At 43.6% G+C, this 20938-nt stretch overlaps 2 protein-coding genes across 2 annotated transcripts in view; both read left to right on the forward strand.

Annotated features, from left to right (window-relative positions):
• The window catches only part of NFE2L3 (NFE2 like bZIP transcription factor 3), a 39633-nt gene extending 19939 nt beyond the window's left edge, over nt 1-19694 (forward strand). The window contains exons 3-5 of the mRNA XM_049781720.1: nt 8071-8250; nt 16480-16563; nt 18394-19694. Coding sequence (XP_049637677.1) covers nt 8071-8250; nt 16480-16563; nt 18394-19653 — 1524 coding nt within the window. The 3' untranslated portion in view covers nt 19654-19694. The remainder of the gene's footprint in view (nt 1-8070; nt 8251-16479; nt 16564-18393) is intronic.
• The window catches only part of CBX3 (chromobox 3), an 82945-nt gene that overhangs the window by 35528 nt on the left and 26479 nt on the right, over nt 1-20938 (forward strand). The window lies entirely within an intron of this gene.

A 20938-nucleotide genomic window follows, 5' to 3' on the forward strand; every position in this document is an offset into this window, starting at 1 on the left:
AGAAGCTCCTAAAAATGTGAGTGCAAAAATAGCACCTTTGTTTCCTCATTGGTGAAACTGCAGTTCAAGATCAGTTCAAGATGGATGAGAATGTGGTTCAAGATCACACAGCTACTAGGATTTTCCACTCAGCCAGTTTGGGATCTGAGCCCCCTTAGCTGCAGGACTGAGTGGGTCCTTCCATGCAAGTTACATTACAAGGGCTGGGGCCGAAGAGATAGCCTGGAGATAAGGCATTCACCTTACATGCAGAAAGTTGGCGGTTCGAATCCTGGCATCCCATATGGTCCCCCGAGTCTGCCAGGAGCGATTTCTGAGCATAGAGCCAGGAGGAACCCCTGACCGATGCCGGGTGTGACTCAAAAACATTACAAGGGCCATAGATCTTGTCACTGGAGATAGAACTCAATCAGCTGTGAGGCCTGGGCTTCATACCCAGCACTGCTGGGAATGACCCATCAATGAAGATCTGGGCTTAGAGTTGGAGCAAACCAGGTCTGGTCAATCCCATCTGTCACCCTCCAACAAACCCTGAGCGAACTCTTGATTTTCATTTACATTAATTCAACAAGTGCGGATTCTATCAGGATCCCATCAGCTCTTGCTTCGCCCTGTCAAGAGATTCTGATGGCTCCTCTCTCAGTCCCAGGTAAAATTGCTGTTTCCAGCCCAGTTTTTTGGGAAGTGGACTCCAGGCAAGAGGGGAGGGGAATCCTCTGGAGCTCTCTACCACCAAGGAAGGAAAGACAAGGAAGCAGACATCAAATTAGGAGCCATTAAATAAAAGAAAGTAGTGAATGCTTTGGGGAGAGGCTATTGTACTTGGATTGTACTGGGATTGTACTGTGCATTGTACTGGGATAGGCCCTGAAGAGGTGGCTGGTAGTCAGCACTGTGGCTTTCATAAAGGCACAGCTGGGTGTATCTGTCTTGTGGCTCTAGGTTGAGCAGTTCTGTGTTCACTGCACAAGGCAGATGCTACTTTTCCCACTTTATAGAACACCTATTGCCCAGTCCTGGGGGAAAATGAGTACACAAAGAGGACTAGCTGAGGAGATTTATTGAATATCTAGGTTGTGTCATGGGCACTTCTCTGCCTGCCATCAGGATCCACTAAGGAATGATCCCTGAGCACAGAGGGAGTGACCCCTCAAAGGTAGTCTCATTCTGCTGGGCTTCTCATGGGTCAGGGACCAGTCAGTATTATAATGTTTGTGCTTGATGCCCACTTGTTTTTTTTTGTTTTTTAGGGAAGCAGATTTGAGATCACTCTTGGTGGGGGACCTAACGTGGTGCTGGGGTTTCAGACCATGGTTGGCAGTATTACAAGACAAATGCCTTAACCTCTATGCTAGCTCTCTAGCCCCAGAGTTATAGGTTGTCTTGTTATTTTATATTTGGGGGTGGGATCATACTTGTGGTGCTCAAGGGGCTTCTCCCAGTTTTTATTGTTTTTTTTTTTTTTTTTTTGGTTTTGATGTTGATTTTTGGGCCTGAGCCTGGCAGCGCTCAGGGTTTCCTCCTGGCTTTGCACTCAGAAATCACTCCTGGCTGGTTCAGAGGACTGGCTGGGATGCCAGAGATTGAACTCGAGTTGGCCGATGCAAGGCAAGTGCCTTGCCCTCTGTACTATCATTATACATTATACACATTATATTATTATACACGGATAGCTTGTCCTGTAGGTGCTTGGGGACGAAACCATGTAGTTATGTAGATTGAACTGAGGCTTCCTGCCTGCAAAGCATGTGTTTGCTCCACCCATTTAGCTAAATCTCCAGACCTCTCAGCTTCTTTGGATATGGTGCTCTGACTTCTCAGAAATGGTCTGATATAGGTGACTGACTTTAGCATCCCCAGTTTATAGACCTTGGACTAGACTAGAACCTCAGGGCTGCAGCAGGCCTGCTTGCGAAGTGGAGTGCCCACCTCTCTCCACTGATAGAAGAAGCAATAACTACAGGTAGTAGAGCTTAAATTCCTACTATGACCTTGACCAGTCTTCCTGAACTATGGATCCCTGCATTAAGAATCTGTCTCCTGGGGCTGGAGTGGTGGCACAGTGGTAAGGCGTTTGCCTTGCACGTGGTTAACCTTGAACAGACTGCAGTTCGATCCCTCAGTGCCCCATATGGTCCCCCAAGCCAGGAGCGATTTCTGAGCGCATAGCCAGGAGTAATTCCTGAATGTCTGTCTCCTGCCTTCCTGTTTTTGTTGTTATCATTGGTTTCATACACATACTTACTTTTCTTCATTTGTTTTGGAGGTTACACTCAGTTCTGTTTAGGGTCCATACCTGCTGATGCTTATGGAACTGTAGGGCACGGACCTCTCACAGCAAAGCCTGTGCTCAGACCATTGAGCTGCTTTGCCACCTTTTTGAATGTTTTAAATATTGGTATTACCAAGGTTATAACCATATAGAAGCTGAATTTTCAGCCTTTTAATTAGTAAAGTATAAAAACATAACCCAGAGTAGGTGGGACATGAGGAAAAGTGTATGTGCCTCCCTCCCTCCCTCCCTTCTTTCCTTCCCTCCTTCCTTCCCTCCCTCCCTTTCTCCCTCCCTTCTCCCTTCCTCCTTCCCTTCCTTTCTTCCTTCCTTCCCTCCCTCCCTCTCTCCCTCCCTTCCTTTCTTTCTTCCTTTGTTCATTCCTTTCTTCCTCCTTCCTTTTTCTTTCTTTTCTCCCTCTTTTCTTCTCTTTATAGATTTTTCTCAAAGGCCTCCAACCCTTCCTTCCTTTCTCCTTCCCTTCCCTTTATTCCTGCCTCCCTTTCTCCCTCCCTTTCTTCCACCCCCATTATACCATAAATATGTATTTTCAATCTTTCAATAATGCTGGTTTTGGAGGGAAGGATGGAGTTGCCATACTCATACCCACCACTATTATGATTTTCCACCCCACAGCCCATGGCTCTCCTAATCCCTTTGAGAACTTGAGTTCTGCGCTCAGAGTCTGAATATGGTTTTCTTTTGTTTCAGTCTGCCTATGGCTTTTTATTGCCACACCCAGTGGGTGCCCTGCTGCCTACATCTTGTGTGACCAACCTGTAAGCACTTAGCATAGCCAGCCTCCTTTCTTCTCAGAATACTTCTGGAATCTGAAACATTGCTGGCTCTGACTTCTGGCTGTATCTCACTGCTGCCCTTCTAATCTTGGCCACCTCTGTTCTTCACATTCTCTGTATTTTTTTTTTTTTTTTTTTTTTTTTTTTGGTTTTTGGGTCACACCCAGCAGTGCTCAGGGGTTATTCCTGGCTCCAGGCTCAGAAACTGCCCCTGGCAGGCACAGGGGACCATATGGGATGCCGGGATTCGAACCGATGACCTCCTGCATGAAAGGCAAACGCCTTACCTCCATGCTATCTCTCCGGCCCCACATTCTCTGTATTTTATTGGATATTTCTACTTGATTCTGCATGCTGCAAATTCATTCACTGTTTTTTGTTTGTTTGTTTGTTTTTTAGCTACGCCAAGCCATCCTCAGGGCCAATTCCTGGCTCACTGTTCAATGGTTGCACCCAGAAGTGCTTGGGGAACCATAAAGGTGCCAAGGACTGACCCATGAAAAACACATACACTATTGGCCCTTCGAACCATCTCACTGGCCCCTCAACTTTTTATAACAGTCCTGATTGAAGCAAATCACTGGAAAAATGGTTGGGAGTTTTTTTAAAGTTTCGAACGGATGTCTACCTGTCATTACTGGTGACATCTGACAAGTGTCCCATTAAGTTGGGGGTAGGAGTCCTCAAAGGATCAGAGCTTCATAATTGGACCTTGGTTTAGTTCCAGCACCACATGGATCCCCAGCACTATTGGGCTTACCCCCAACCCCCCCTTAAAAAAACCATGTTACCATTCAACTCAAGAGCAAAAGCAGGCTGTCAGGTATACTATGATTTTGCTCTCTGTTTACCCTTCAGTTCTCTTTGCCCAGGTCCTAACACTTATGGCCTTCCCTGTGGTTGGAGGCAGTAGAACATCTTTTGTGATAATAGTCCAGCATGTTCCTGGTTATTTCAGCTCCATAACCATGAAATAATTTTTTTCTGTAGGAAAACTCAATCTTTTGTTTAATGGATACTGAAAAATTAGGAAGCCCAGCTAAGTTTTATGAACTATTACTAATATTAACAAGAATGCTGCATTTCTTCCATATTTTTTCCAGCACCTATAAAGTTTAACATGAGTTACCCTAAAAGCAATCATGATGTTAGAAAAGTTAAAAGTCTCTATCTAATGTAACACATTTTACATACACATATACTGTATGTGAGAAGTATTTGATATTCTTTTCTTTTCCTTTATTATTTTAATATCTTTATTTAAACACCGTGACTACAAATATTATTGTAATTGGGTTTCAGTCATGTAAAGAACACCCCCCCTTCACTGGTGCAACATTCCCACCACCAATGTCCCAAATATCCTTTCTCGCCACCCCACCCCCACCTGCACTCGGGATAGGCTTTCTACTTCCCTCATTTATTCACATTGTTATGATAGTTCTCATTGTAATTTCTCTAACTGTACTCATCACTCTTTTTGGTGAGCTTCGTGTTGTGAGCTGGACCTTCCAGCCCTCCTCTCTTTTCTGGGAATTAGTCTTGTAAAAATTTCTTTTATTTTTCTTAAAACCCATAGATGAAGGAGACTATACTGTGTCTATCTCTCTCCCTCTGACTTATTTCACTCAGCATAATAGATTCCATGTACATTCATGTATAGGAAAATTTCATGACTTCATCTCTCCTGACGGCTGCATAATATTCCATTGTGTATATGCACCACAGTTTCTTTAGCCATTCATCTATTGAAGGGCATCTTGGCTGTTTCCAGAGTCTGGCTATTGTAAATAGTACTGCAATGAATATAGGTGTGAAGAAGGGATTTTTGTGTTGTATTGTTGTGTTCCTAGGGTATATCCCTAGGAAAGAAATAAATATTTTTGTTGTTTGTGCATGGGGAAATTATGTAGTGTTGAGAATGGAACCAGGGGCTCCCACATGCAAAATCTATGCTCCAGACCTCTGCGGCTACTCCCTGTTTCAAATGTCTTGCTATTCATTTTAAAACAGCAACAACAGTGGGGCAGAGTGATAGCACAGCAGGTAGAATGTTTGCCTTGCACGAGGCTGACTTGGGTTCTGTCCCAGGTTTTATCGCCACATCTCATGGTCCTCCAAGTCTGCCAGAAGTAATTTCTGAGCACAGAACCATGTGTAACCAACTCCAGAGCACCGCTGGGTGTGACCCAAAAACTGAAAAACAACAACAGTACCACAAAACTTTCGGACACACATGATCTGTGTTAATGAGATGAGGACTGGTCACCAGGGGAACTAATGAAAGGAGTGAGCCAAGGTGTCAGCTCACGTAGGAGTCAGGACCTGGGAGGTGAGAGAATGAAGATAGACTTTGAAGCTCCAGCCATGCATTTGTAATGAAACTCCCATAAAAAAAAATAAAAAACTGAAAGTACTGTGGGGTTTGTCCCCCAAAATAAACCACAAGGATGGGAGTGGAGTACTAACAGATTGGGGAACTTGTGAGAGGTATAAGAAGAGAGGCATGCCTGGTGTGGACAGGAAGCACCCACCTTCCCACATACTTTGCACAGCTAAGTGCTTCTTTCTTTTATCCTTTTAAAGTGAACTTGAAGGGGCCGGAGAGAGTTCAGTATGGTAAGGCACTTGCCTTGCACACAACTAACCCAGGTCTGATCCCTGGCATCTGCCAGGAATGATCCCTGAATTCAGACCAGGAATAACTCCTGATTATTACCAGGTGCAGTGTAAAAAACATTTTTAAATGATCAAATTAACTAGTAGGGGCCCAGAGAGTACAGTAGGGAGGTAAGATACTGTCTTGCATGCATTTGACCTAAGTTCTATATCTGGCATGATATCCCCAGGCATGGTCTGAGCACAGAACCAGAAGTAACCTTGAGCACTGCTGGATATCATCCCCTCGCCAAAAAATAAATAATAGACCAATAGGATTGGGGAGAGAACTCAGTGACTGAGGCACGCTTTGCATGCTGGAAGCCTTGGATTTGGTCCCCTCACTACAATGTCTCCTGAACATTACTGGGAACAGCCCCCAGAAAATAAGCAGGAGTACTAGCCCCCAAGTACGACTATGTAGGTATGACCCCAAGCCCCACAAAAAAAGTCAAACCAAACCAAACCAGTATTCTATTAAGTAAATTTTAGCCCCTGAATTTTATGAGGTTCTATAGCAAGTTGAGTGTCAAGAGGAGTTTGGTTGATAGCCAGATGGTTGGTCAGAAGCAAAAAATATACTCTTGCCTCTGAAGTGGAGGCATGGGCAGGGTTATGAGAGGAGCCTGGGACTGCTGAGCCCAGACCCACAGGCTGGCTCTGAGGAGAGACTGTCAGACGAGGAGTTAGAGACACCTGCAGGGGTCAGAGAACAGTGTGGCGTGTTAGGGAACTGGCCTGTCTTCGAAGTCCTGTTGTGGTGGAGCTTTGAGAATAGAGGAGGCACATCAGAATGTCGGGTTCCCTGGCATCAAGCATCACTACAACCACAGAACATTCTACCAGTATAATCAGAGGAGGACAAGATAAGTGGAATCTAAGGCTGAGAAATAGCTCAACAGGCGAGCACATGCTTTGCCTAAAGGAGGCCTGGGTTTGAGCCCCAGTAACACATGGTCTCTGGGCACCATTGGGAGTGACCTCCAAGAAACTAAGCTAGTGTAGCCCCAAACCATTTTAAAAAGTGGAAAAGGTGGGGCTGGAGCAATAGCACAGTGGTAGGGCATTTGCCTTGCACACGGCTGACCCAGAACCAACCTGGGTTTGACCCCCAGCATCCCAGGAGCCAGAAGTGATTTCTGAGCACAGAGCCAGGAGTGACCCCTGAGCACAGCTGGGTGTGGCCCCCCAAAAATAAAAATAAAAGTAAAAAATGGAAAATATGGGCTGGAGAGATAGCATGGAGGTATGCAAAAGGTCATTGGATCAAATCCCAGCATCCCATATGGTGCCCGTGCCTGCCAGGAGCAATTTCTGAGCATGGAGCCAGGAGTAACCCTTGAGCACTGCCAGGTGTGACCCAAAATCCAAAAAAACCAAAAACCAAAAAAAAAAGGAAAATATAAATGTAAAAGAAGAGGTAAAAGTCATTGTTAAACATTGTTATTAGTTATGTATTTTCGGGGAAATCTGTGTTAAAACATGTATTTTAAAGAACACTTATTAGGCCAGAATGATGTACAATGGGTAGGACAATTTTCTTGCATGTGGATGACCTGGGTTTGATTCCCAGCACCTCCCTGAGTGCAGAGCCAGGAGTGAGCAGCCCCAAACAAACAAAAAATAAAGTCCATAAATAGTAATCTTTACCAAGATTTTATTATGTATATTTTATTTTAACCCATTTAAGTACTTCTGTGTTCAGGACTTATTACTGGCTCTGCTCAGGAATCATTCTTGGGGATGGAACCAGGTTCAATGGCATGCCAGTCAAGCAAGCACCTTAACCTTTGCACTATCTTGCTGGCCCCCAATTTATGACCCCCTTCTGACTTTAGTGCCTTCCTGTGGGCCTCCTGCTCTTTGGCTCTGGTCCCCTTAAAACGTCCTGGCCTGAGCCCTCTTAGAAGCACTGATCTAATCTATCCATATTTAGATTGTATTTATTGCCAAGTGATGTCCTCTGTAACTATTCCCACCATGGCCATCTCAAGTCAGCAATAGCATGACAGGTAGGGCATTTGCCTTGCATGTGGCCAACCGAATTCCTTCCCTGATACCCCATAGGGTCCCTCAGCATCACTAGGAATGGCCCCAAACCCCTCCCTATACTCTACCTCCCCCACCAAAAAAAGTGTATTCAAGGGGCAGCCAGCCCTACAAGCTGAGTGAATAGCTTTGCTTACAAGAGGCCAGAATGTAAGGACCAAGTTGAATTTCCAGTACTGCCTAGTTCCTCAAACACTGACACTGTAATCCAGAAGCCAAAACAAATCCAAAAAGGATTGATATTTCATTTGAAATATGAACTTTTGCTGTACACACTTTGGGTATGTTTTATAGGAGGATGGGGTGCTGGGAGAGAGACATGAAACAGTGGATCACAGTTGCCGGCAGGAGGAAAATGAGCAAAGGGTCTTAGCTGAGAAGGAGAAATCACTACTGCAGAAGAAGGAAGATGAAAGTAAAGTAACAGATAAACCTGACTGGGACACAGAACGGCCCACTGAGTCTCAAGATGAGGTAAGCAGGTTATATCCCAGTCTACATTGGACTTCATTGCAAATTTTATGGTTTTGACAGTTTTGAAAACAAATTTTGCATATAAGTGTGTTCTCAGAAAGCAAAGCTCACCTTAGAAAATGTTTTTTAAGTTGTGGGAGAAGCTTATGAACAAAGGAAGTCCATAGAATCTCCTGGATCTATATATAAATATACCAGTAGGGCCAGAGTGATAGAACAGCAGGTACTGCCACTTGCCTTGCATATGGCTGGCCTGGGTTTGATCCCTGGGACCCCATATGGTCCACCAAGCTGCCAGTAGTGATTCCTGAGTCAGGAGTAATCCTGCACACTGCCAAATGTGGCCACAAAACAAAGATAAACAAAATATGTACACTCACTCCATTCCAGAAACTTAGTAGGTTTTTGAGTTGATTTTGCCATGGCAAGGGCATCCCTGCACCCAGAAACCTTCACGAACCAACTGCAAAGGCAATGCTGGTGGTCAGGTGGAAAGAGCAAGTCAGAGCACCCTGCAGGCACACTGCCCCAGTGCCAGCTGGGACTCCTCCCTATCTCCTCCTTGCCTTATGGGATGGGCTCCAGGAGCCCTAGCCAAGGCCACCCCAGGAGCCTTGTTGGCTCCTTGGTGTCTGACCACACTTCTTTGGTGATTAAAAGAGATGCAGGAAATGAAGCCCAGGAGCCAAGCTGAGGGGGCGGGAAGTTCTACTAGTCATTTGGCATTTGGGGGCTGGTGCTGATAGCTGTGGTGCCGGGGATTGAACTCGGGCTCTGCGCACATACTAGACCTGTGGTCTCTGTCTCTCTCTCTCTCTTTCTCTCTCTCTTTCTCTGTTTCTCTCTCTCTGTCTCTCTCTCTCTCACCCTCTCTCTCTCAGCTCTGCATAGATGTCTTTGGTCTCTCTCTCTCTCACTCTCTTTCACTCGCTGCACATGTTAAGGCTGTGGTCACACACACTGCACACATTAGTCCTATGGACAGTCACACACAAACACACGTCTCCATCCTGGTTTCTTTTTCTTTTTGTTCTCTTTGTTCTTTGGGTCACATCCGGCACCACTCAGGGGTTACTCCTGGCTTTATGCTCAGAAATTGCCCCCTGGCAGGCGCAGGGGACCATATGGGATGCCAGGATTTGAACCACCATCCTTCTGCATGAAAGCAAACGCCTTACCTCCATGCTGTCTCTCGGGCCCCTCCATCCTGGTTTCTGTTCAGTCTTGTGGAAAGCCTTGCTGCCCAGGTGTCTTGCCAACGGGCAATCCAAGATAGTCTTGAAGATTCCATGGGCTGGAAAAAGGTGCATTCTCCTGACACCGGTCTTGCCCATGTAGTTTGTGTGAGTCTTACTTAGTAAGTCTAGTAAGTGTTACTCTAGTCTCTAGCTTGGAGAGTTTGGGATGGTTTCTGAGTGCTTTGGGAGTTGGTGAGCACCATGATTGGTCTCTTCTCTGCCAGTGCATTATCTTTTGACCTTGGCAGTCCACCACATGGAAGACTGCAAGGTGGACCGAGTGAATCAGAACTCTACTTTGTCTTTTGCCCACCTATCCACTCCCCCTTCGGCCTGTTCTAACCTGTTCTGGGCAAACTAGTTTTTTCTTGCACCTTGGGTGAAATCTCAGGCTGGTAGTACCCATGCTGCCCAGATAGTAAGAATCTGGTGTCAGAGCAGCAATTGGTAAAGGTCATCTAGTCCAGTTTCGCAAAGCCCCAAATCCAGCTTCTCTTTTCCGTGCTAATCTCCCCCTGTTTGAAGGTCTCTTGGCGGGGGCAGGGGTCAGCCTGGGAGGTAGAAGTGTTACTCTCCTGGCTCCCAGCATTCCAGTCTCAGATTCTCCAGATTCCTACTTTATCAGATTCCTGAGAAAAGTTTCTGTAGTGCCGATAGCGGCTGGTCCTGGAAACCCACAGTTCCCCTCCTCAATCTCTCAGGCAACCCACCCCACCTCCATGAGGGTCTGCAGTTGAGCAGGGCCCACTACAGTGCTCCACTGAACCCCTTGGCATCTTGTGCAGGGGCAAGAGATCCTCACAACTCAAGCACTGTTGATGTGGCATTATTATAGAATTTTGTTGTTGATATTTTTGTTTTCTTGGAGATTTTTGAGGGGCGGGGCACACTAGTGCTTAAGGATCACTCCTCCAGGTGTCAGAGGACCTTTAGATGGTGCTCAGATTGGAAACAGTCAGTCACATGCAAGGCAAGTGCCTTACTCGCTCTCTCCTTCTGAAAGAAACCTTTTTTTTTTTATTTAAACAAATTTATTACATACATAATTGTGTTTGGGTTTCAGTCATGTAAAGAACACCACCCTTTAGTTTTGTTTATGCAGTGCCACTTTATGCAGCTTCCCCCATACCAAGCACGTGCTGAACCATATCCCAAACCCCAGGATTCTATTTATGTTGAAGAAAATATTCCTGCTCACTTTCACTGAGTGCTCCAGTCTAACATTTCATTTGGCCTATACTTTCTCACTACACACACACACACACTGTCTCTACACACTTACTAAAGGTGAGTCAGACAATCAAAGTGAAAGTAGTTTTTGGCTAGGGACTGCTGTGATAGAATGCTTGTCTTGTATGTATGAAGCCCTGGATTCTATTTTCTGTGCTGGAGCAAAACACAATAAGAACAAAAAAAACAAAACAAAACAAAAAAACAGTACTATCTCTTCAGTCCATTTCATGTTTAGAGTGTGTTGGGAATCTACATGTCTACAGTACCCTTTGGCTATCCTGTGATATGTTCATACTGTAAAAAATTCTTGACAAAATAGATTGAGTATGATTGTCTTTGTTTCATTTGTTTTGGGGCCACACCTGGTGATGCCAGGGGTTATTCCTGTCTCTGAGCTCAGGAATCACTCCAGCAGGGGTTGGGGTACTATATGGGATGCTGAGGATTGAACCTGGGTCAGCTATGTGCAAGGAAAGCATTCTACCAGCTGTACCATCTCTCCAGCCAAAAGTATGATTTTTTTTTTTTTGGTGAAAATTTATAAAGTACAGAAGTCTGACTTTAAGAAGAACTAAGAAAGCTGATTATTTTCTGGCTATGATACTGCCCAACACTTGTATTTATGCTATGCACACCATTGCCCAGGTTCAATCCCCAGCCTTTGAGAATAGACCTCAAGAATAGAACTAGGGGGCCCGGAGAGATAGCACAGCGGCGTTTGCCTTGCAAGCAGCCGATCCAGGACCAAAGGTGGTTGGTTCGAATCCCGGTGTCCCGTATGGTCCCCCATGCCTGCCAGGAGCTATCTCTGGGCAGACAGCCAGGAGTAACCCCTGAGCACCAGCTGGGTGTGGCCCAAAAAACCAAAAAAAAAAAAAAAAAATAGAACTAGGGGTGTTGTTTTACTATATTAATTAAAGAGTCCTAGAGTTGGTGTGGGGATGGTGAGGCCTTTCTTGGCTCGGCCAGGCTCTTGCAGCCCAGACAGCCTGGCAGGTGTGAAGGTTGCAGGATGAGGGCGAAGAGATTCACAAAGCAGTCAGATGAAGTTTCAGGAGTCAGCCAGCTTTATTTCACAGTCCCTACCACCACCATGCACACCTTCTCACATGGCCTCTAGACTAAGCCTTTTCCTAGTAGCTACTTTTCCACTACTCTGGCTCTCTCGGCCTCTCTCCCTTTCAGCTGCTTTTTCCAGGCTTCCTAACTGGCTTGTAGGCGAGTACCTCCCTTTGCCGAAGCTACTGCTGCTGCTTCTTTGATGATGCTCATTTGCTGATGCTCAATCTGAAGTTGAATCTCTGTTGATTCTCGCTTCTGCCCCTCGCTTCTGCATCACTTCTTTAACTCTCCTTATCCCCTTCTCCCCGAAGTCAGCAAATCTATCCGCCCTTCCAGGTGTGGGCAGTTCTGATCATTCAGGTGGGGAGAAGAATTCAAGAAGTTGGGGGAGGGGATACCCACATAGGAGTACCCAAAAAACTGGGAGTTAAAGACCATTTTCTGGCACACTAAAAATCTAAAGTGTGGAATGTTTTCTTCTAGGGAGTGGGCCACTCACCAGTGATGTTCAGGGGACTGATCACACAGTGCCAGAAATCTCACCTGGGCTCCCATCTACAAAGCATGCACTCCAGCCCTGGAGTGAATGAATGGCTCAGTTTTCCCTTTCTATGAAAGATCTGTGTACCTTAGCTAAAAAAAAAAAAAAAATTAAACTTAAAAATGGATGTCTACCTGCCAGGAGCGATTTCTGAGCGTGAAGCCAGGAGTAACCCCTGAGTGCTGCCAGGTGTGACCCAAAAAACAAACAAAAAAAAAAAATGCATGTCTAGGAAATCAAATGGAAAAGTATGATTCTTTTGAAGGGTTCATTCCATACCTAGCAGCATTCAGAGTCCAAGGCTACTCCTGGTGCTACTTTGAGCAGCTGCAAGATGATTAGGAGCTGCTACCTGTGCTATATTTGGAGCGTGCGTGTGTATTTATATATATATATATATATATATATATACATATATATATATATACATACATACATACATACATACATACATACATACATACATATATATGCTGGAGGCATGTGGTACCAGGGAGCAAATGCAGGGCATGTGTTCTACACCTTTGGTTTACATTCTCAACCCCTGTATGATTTCTTATGAAAGTGGTAGACATGGGGCCAGAGTGATAGCACAGCGGGTAGGCTATTTGCCTCGCACAGGCCAACCTGGCTTCAGTCCCTGGCATCCCATATTGTCCCCCTGAATACTGCCAGGAATTATCCCTGAGCACAGAGCCAGGAGTAACCCCTGAGCTTTGCTGAGTATGGCCTAAAGACAAAAATTAGTGGTAGACAATGGGGCCAGAGTGATAACACAGTGGGTAGGCCATTTGCCTTGTCTCTGGCTGATCTGGGTTGGATCCCTCATATCCGATATGGTTCCCTGAGCTTGCCAGGAGTGATTTCTGACCTCAGAGCCAGGAGTAACCCCTGAACATTGCTGGGTGTGGACCTCCCTCCAAAATATAGTAGGCAAAACTCAGTTGTATGTGACCTCAGACTGAACACTGCTCAATATTAAAAGGCCCTCAAACCCTAAAAAAAGAAGGCATGTGCCTATTAATTAGAAGAAGATGGGGGAGGGCAGATATGAAGGCAGATTTTTTTTTTTTTTTTTTTTTTTGGTTTTTGGGCCACACCCGGTAACGCTCAGGGGTTACTCCTGGCTATGTGCTCAGAAGTTGCTCCTGGCTTGGGGGACCATATGGGACACCGGGGGATCGAACCGCGGTCCGTCCAAGGCTAGCGCAGGCAAGGCAGGCACCTTACCTTTAGCGCCACCGCCCGGCCCATGAAGGCAGATTTAAAGTTAAGGGGAGACCCTGAGAAAAATAAAAATGACATGAATTCACCACCAACATCAGGCCAGAAGGGAACCTGCAGAAAAATTGGAGTTCAGTGAAATCCAAATTGAATTAGTAAGACTCAGCAACCATTTTTCCATTTCATCTGATCTCTGTGTACCCAGCTGTACAAGGGGTACTGAAGCAAACAAGCAAAAAAAAAAAAATGTATTGATATACATCTTTGAGTACTCTAAGTATGACCCCAGACTTTTTATGTTATATTGAGTCTTTCTCTTTCCTGCAAAGAATATAATTTGTCCACTTTGGTAGGATTGTTTTAAGGAATTACCCATTTTCCCACATACTTGTGATCATAAGCAAATTTTAGCCATTGGATAGACAGTGGAACATAACACTTTGAAACTGGAGTCATGGAGGCTGGAATGATAGTACAGCAGGTAGGGTGTTTGCTTTGTACATGGATCCTAGCTACGAGCTAGCAGAAATAATTCCTGAATGCCGGAGTGGTGGTGCAAGTGGTAGGGCATTTGCCTTGCATGAGGCTAACCTAGGACAATTGATCCTCTGGTGTCCCATATTGTCCCCCAAGCCAGAAGCAATTTCTGAGTGCATAGCCACGAGTATCCCCTGGACGTCACTGGATGTGGCCCAAAAACAAAAGGAAGAAAATGAAAGATAATTCCTGAGTACAGAACCAGGAGTAACCCTTGAGCCAAAACTTCCCCAAAATAAATGAATTAGAAATAATTTCATTTATTTGGTTTGGGCTCTGTGTGGTGCCTGGGATCACAGCTGGGTTGGCAGTGTGTAAACCAAGTGTCTTACCAGCTATATTATGTCTCTAACCCTTGAAATTACATTCAATAGCATTCCAATTGGTAAAGACATCCTCTATTAAGAACGCAGTATTAGGGGGGCTATAGAGATAGTATGGAGGTAAGGTGTTTGCCTTTCATGCAGAAGGTCATTGGTTCAAATCCTGGCATCTCATATGGTCCCCTGTGCCTGCCAGGAGCAATTTCTGAGCCTGGAGCCAAGAATAACCCCTGAGCACTGCTGGGTGTGATTCCCCCCCCCCCAAAAAAAAAGAACCCAGTATTAAACAACAAATACTCTGTTATATGAAGTGAAAAAATTTTAACTTTTATAGTCCTACCGAAATAGACGCATAAGCCTTATATATCACAAGCCTAGAAACATGCAAAAAGGAAATCAAGTATTTTCATACCTGGAGGTGTAGCCTTCACATGTTTGAGAACCTGACGTCGATTTCTAGAAACCCTAAAGTAGAAAATGAGGATGGGAGTAATTCCTAGCATGAGTCAGTACTATGAACCTAACATGTATAACTTCCATAATACACCCAAACCAGAACTCCTGTGTAAATCGGGTATATTTCCATGTCTGATGGAACTGGATGAAGAAAGTGGGGGAGAGGGAAGTAAGAAAAAGAGGGGCTCAAAGTAGGTGGGGCACATGTGTGCTGCTGGGGGGCCTCTTGGTGTCAGGTGTTACTTGATCTCTGAACACCGCTATGGAGTGGGGGATGAGAGCACAATTGGGTGGAATAGAAGGGAAATGAGGTCTCAAACTCATGCCCTGGTGGACACTGCTCTGAAAGCTTAAAGGCTCTTCAGGAAAGGAAGGCTCAAAGAATCCCATCCCTCCTTTCAAAATCAGAACCTTAAATGGATGGAACCAAACGCAAATATAAAATCTGAATTCACACTACTATTGACTCTCAGTACCAAGCCGAGAAAGTAGTAAAGTACATGCTTTGGAGACATTACATACAATGTTTACAGATCATAAAACTCCACATAGTTCATTGAGACACACATATACACACTATGGAGAAAACCACACACACAAGGATGCAAGTATGCACTGGAGGAAGAGAAAATCAGTTTTGCCGCTAAAGGCAAGCATCCACATGTACCAAAAGAAAATTAAAAATCGTCGACTTATTTAAGTATCACTTGTGCCAAGGCAAAACTAAGCTAGTATAGCCTCTGTAAAAAGAATAGTCAAAGGAGTTATTTTGACAAGAATATCTAAACCCAAAAAACTGGAAGTTGTGAAGATTAAATAATTAAAAATGAATTAAGGATAACTTTAATAATTTACATTATTATATATTATCATATATAACATATCAATATTAATGTATTAGTTTAATATATAATTAATTTAATATAATCAATATATTAATTTAGTATATTGTTGTATGTTATATAAATATATTATATATTTAATAAATTTAAAATAATGACAAATTAAATAATTACAATAAATAAAAGAATCAAACGCATGTTGGGCCAGGATTGTGGCTCACCAGTATATTGGATTCCTTGCATTCATGAGATCTAAGTTTGATCCCCAGCATGGCGAAATAATGTATTAACTGAAAAATTATACAATTTTGTATAAATTTGATGTCAATGTAAGTCCTTTAATATATATAGATGGTTGTGATAGGAATGGGGAAGCATTTGGAGTTAAAGTATCTTTTTTCTTTTTTTGGTTCTTTTAGGCCACACCTGGCGGCGCTCAGTGGTTACCCCTGGCTCTCTGCTCAGAAATCACTCCTGGCAGGACAGGGGGACCACATGGGATGCCAGGATTTGAACCAACCTTGGTCCTGGGTTGGCCGCTTGCGAGGCAAATGCCCTACCACTGTGCTATCTCTCTGGCCCCAGAAAAGGATCTTTTTTAAGGACGGGCATTAAAACACTGGGTTCTAAAAAAGGAACAGAATGTGAAATTTTCAAAATGGGGATAAAACTTGAGCCTGGAGAAATCAGAGTTGGTAATCCTTTTAGGATTAAGTTTAAACTCCTACATAGTCATTCATTTAAATGACTGATGCTTCCTTTGGCTTTTCTAGAGACATCCAAATGAGACAGAAACATTTCTCTCTCTGGAAGACTTATTTCAGTTGCTTTCATCACAACCTGAAAACTCACTGGAGGTAACTGGGGATCTCTTATTCTTGTAGGGAAAATGGCTGCCTGACATGTTTGTGACTGTAATCTCTTTACGTAGATGACATACCAATTAAAAAGTGGTATTTAAACACAGACTTGAGGTTATCTTTCATAGAGTCTTCAATTTAGAATAAAACACATTTGCTGTTCCTCCCAGGTATCAAGATGACAAACATCTAGGGCCACAGAAATAGTGCAGCAAGTAGGGTGATTGCCTTGCATGCAGCCACTTGGATTCACTCCCAAGCACCCCACATGGTCCCTTGAGCACTGCCAGGAGTAATCCCTGAGCATCGCCTGCTGTGGTCCCTATAAAAATAATGGACATTTGAAAAACTTAAGCATAGTTTTATTCTTCTACTAGTATCTTGGTAATAGATCTTGTTCTCCTGATATTTTTTTTCTGGGCCACACAACTGAGGTGCTCAGGGGTTTCTCCTGGCTCTGTACTCAGAAATCCCTCCTGGCAGGCTCAGAGACCATATGGGATGCCGGGATTGAACCTGAGTCTGTCTGTCCTGAGTCGTGTCCTGGGTTGGCCACGTGCAAGGCAAATGCCCTACCGCTGTGCTATTGCTCCAGCCCCTCCCCCCCACCATTTTTAAAGTCTACCTCGGACTTCTTGCCAATAGAGTTAACTTACAAGTCATACTAAAATATTCATCATTTTTAATACCTTATCAAGCTCTATTTTTGCGTATTATAAAGTTAAGTTTTCATTAATAATTTGTTCTACTTTAACTTCATATCAGTTTTATTACCTGTGATTTTTTTTTGTTTTTTTGGGTCACATCATGCTCAGGGGTTACTCCTGACAGGCACGGGGAACCATATCGGATGCTGGGATTAAAACGATTATCTATCCTGGGTAGGCTGCATGCAAGGCAAAAGCCCTACCACTGCGCTCTCTCTCTGGCCCCTTGTTTTGGTTTCTTGGACTATACCTGATACTGGGGAAGAGTGGGGGGTGGGGAACCAGGCATCATCTGCATGCAAAACATGCACTGCAGCCACTCACTGCACTCTCCTGTTGTATTTGATATTTTGTGGTTTTGAGCCACACTTGTGATGTTCAGGGGTTACTCCTGGTATGCGATCAGAAATCGCTACTGGCTTGGGGGACCATACGGAACAGCAGGGGATCGTACCGAGGTTCATCCTGGGTCAGCCACATGCAAGGCAAACACCCTACCGCTGTGCTATTGCTCCGGCCCCAGATATTTTGTTATTTTTAATTAAAGAAGTTCATATATCGGTGGCAGGAAACGCGCACTGGTGAAGGTTATTGTATGTTGTATGACTAACTCAATCACAAACAACTTAACCTGTGGAAGAAAGGAAACTCGCATACAACCTTGGAACCACAGTGCTTAAAAAAATTTTGTTTTATTTTCGGGTCATCTAGTGGTGGCACTTTGGGATTACTCCTGGCAGGCTCAGGGGACCATGTGGGATGCTGGAATTTGAACCACTGTCTGTCCTGGATCAGCTGCGTGCAAGGCAAATGCCTTACTGCTGTGCGATCTCCCTTGGCCCCACAGTGCTTAAAAATTTTCATTGGGGCCAGAGAGATAGCACAGAGGCGTTTGCCTTGCCAGTGTCCCATAATGTCCCCTGTGCCTGCCAGGAGCTATTTCTGAGCAGATAGCCAGGAGTAACCCCTGAGCACCGCCGGGTGTGGCCCAAAAACCAAAAAAAAATTTTTTTAATTGCCAATAGTATTCAGAGTAATTGGCATATTAGGAAAGACTAAGCATTGCTGCTGAAGTAGGCTCAAATGTATCTCAAATGCTTTTCCCCCCTTCCCTTTTTAGGCTATCTCACCGGGAGAAACTCCTCTTTTTGGAAGTCTTAATGATGGCATGAATTTTTCAGTACATAATATCAACTTTAGCCAGGCTATAAGTCAAGACGTGAGCCTCCATGAAGCCATGCTGCGATGTCCAACAGACAGTACATTTAGAAGAGATCCAGCAGCAAGAGCTTTGCAGCCGCAAGAACCATTTCTACAGCTTAATTCTCCAACTACCAATCCTGAACAGACCTTTTCTGGAACTAACTGGACAGGCCTTTTTCCCTATGAAAATCAGGTGAATGTACCAAGTCAAGACCTTCAGTGTGATCTGGATATAAACATATTTGGGGAGATAAACTTAATGTCCTTGGCCCCAGAAGGAGGTTTCGATATAATGGAAGCATCTAAGCTTTTTGAAGAACCAGATTCTGATTCTGGACTTTCCTTAAATTCCAGTCACAATAGCAGCTCCATCACTAAAGCTGGTTCCTTACACTCTACATTTGAAGGAGCTCTAGGCTATAGCAGCGACCTCGAATCTGCTTCCTACCAAGACTCAGAAGTAGAAGGCGCTGTCGGTGGTTACTCCCCAGAGCCAAGTAAGCTTTGTCACATGAATCACAGGAGTGACTTTGACTCTGGTCTTAATGGAGACCTTGCATTTCAACATGTGTTTCACAACCACACTTACCACTTACAATCAAATTCACTGGAATCCACTTCTGAATCCTTTTCATGGCCTGGGAAATCCCAGAAATTAAGAAGTAAATACTTCAATGACACAGACGGGAATTTAAGCCGCGATGAACGGCGTGTTAAAGCTCTGCACATCCCTTTCTCTGTAGAAGAAATTGTCCGTATGCCTGTTGATTCTTTCAATAGTATGCTGAGCAGGAGCTACCTGACAGATTTGCAGGTGTCCCTCATCCGTGACATAAGGAGGAGGGGGAAAAACAAAGTTGCTGCCCAGAACTGTCGGAAGCGTAAACTGGACATAATATTGAATCTGGAAAATGATGTATGCAGTTTAGAAGCAAAGAAGGAAGACCTCGAGAGAGAGAAAGCCCAGTATAATAGAGCTATTAACATGATGAAACAAAAACTGCATTGCCTTTATCAGGATGTCTTTAGTTGGCTACGAGATGATGAAGGCCAGCCAGTCAACCCAAATCAGTATGCTCTTCAGTGTAACCATGATGGAAGTGTTTTGATTGTACCCAAGGAACTGATGACTTCAGGCCACAAAAAGGAAAACCAAAAGGGAAAACGAAAAAAATGACAACTTAAGATGGATCCCACTAAAATGCCTAAGTGACTTTCAGAAACTAATTTATAAGAGACCAGTTAGAAACCACTGGTAGGGTTTCAAGGTTAACTAAAAAAAAAAAAAAAAAAAGTATTATATAAAAGGACTAGTACTTGAATTGCTCTGTAAAGCTCATTTTGAAGCTTATCGGGATTAGTTTAGGAGTTCAAGACCAGATGTGAAATTTGGGAGAAGCCACACTTTTCGAGGAGTCCTCCTAATGCATTACAGGCAAGATTCAAAAATTATGTAAAGGTTATCCAGTTTGGTAGCCATTTTTTGGAACAAGTTTACTTCAAAAGCAAATTCTTGAAATGCAAAGTAGTCACTTAAAGGTTCTAAGCACTGAAATCTTCAGGGTTTTTTTTTTTACCTCTTTTTGTTTGTTTTTTGGGCCACACCCATTGACACTCGGGTTACAAGGCAGACACCTTACCTCTGAGCCACCTCTCCGGCCACTTGAGATTTTCAAAAGTGATTTTTACATATTAACGTTAACTTTGCGTTATTTAAATTTGTAAAAAGTTACTTTCCCCTTATTTCTTAAGCAAACTCACCTCAGATATTTTACAACTATTCAGGAATACAAGTTCTTAGTAGATAAAGCAACTGTTAATATTTCCAAAATCATAGTCAACTTGAAGCCAACTAAGTGCTAAACTGAAGAATTCCCTGGATTTACTCAATGTTATATAGTATATTACATCTTAAATGGTCAATTAAAGCAACGTGCCAAAACTGTTTCCTGGTGCTGGTGAATGAAACCAGGGCTTCATACATGTTAGGTAAGTATGCACTGTATACTGTGGTGCTATATATTTAAATGGGTCTCTATAGTCTTATCTATTGTTGTAAAAAATTGAGACTGACTTTAACACTGGCCTCTTAATAAGAAAACTTAATATTTAACTTAAGCACAACCAAGGTACCTGGGAATACCAGCGATTTTTAACTGAGGTTAAAAATTGATTAAAAAGAACTGTATCTGAAAAAAACATTTACTGGACTAGTAAATTATTCGCCAGATTTTTAGAAACAAAGCTTGTCAGATGCTACTGGAAAATCATGAATAACCAAGTCTTCTCAGTAATGGTGTGGTCCCCAAAGAAAAATACCATATTAACCATACTTGGCGTTCTCTTGACAGTTTAATAAATGTTCCCAACTTTGTTTGGCACGGTTATTCCCCTCAAGGTTTTATCCATTTACTCTTAAAGGACCTTTTATAATACCTTCCCTAGCACCCAAGCTGCCTGTC

The sequence above is a fragment of the Suncus etruscus genome, chromosome 10, assembly GCF_024139225.1.
Source record: "Suncus etruscus isolate mSunEtr1 chromosome 10, mSunEtr1.pri.cur, whole genome shotgun sequence".
Lineage (NCBI taxonomy): Eukaryota > Metazoa > Chordata > Mammalia > Eulipotyphla > Soricidae > Suncus > Suncus etruscus.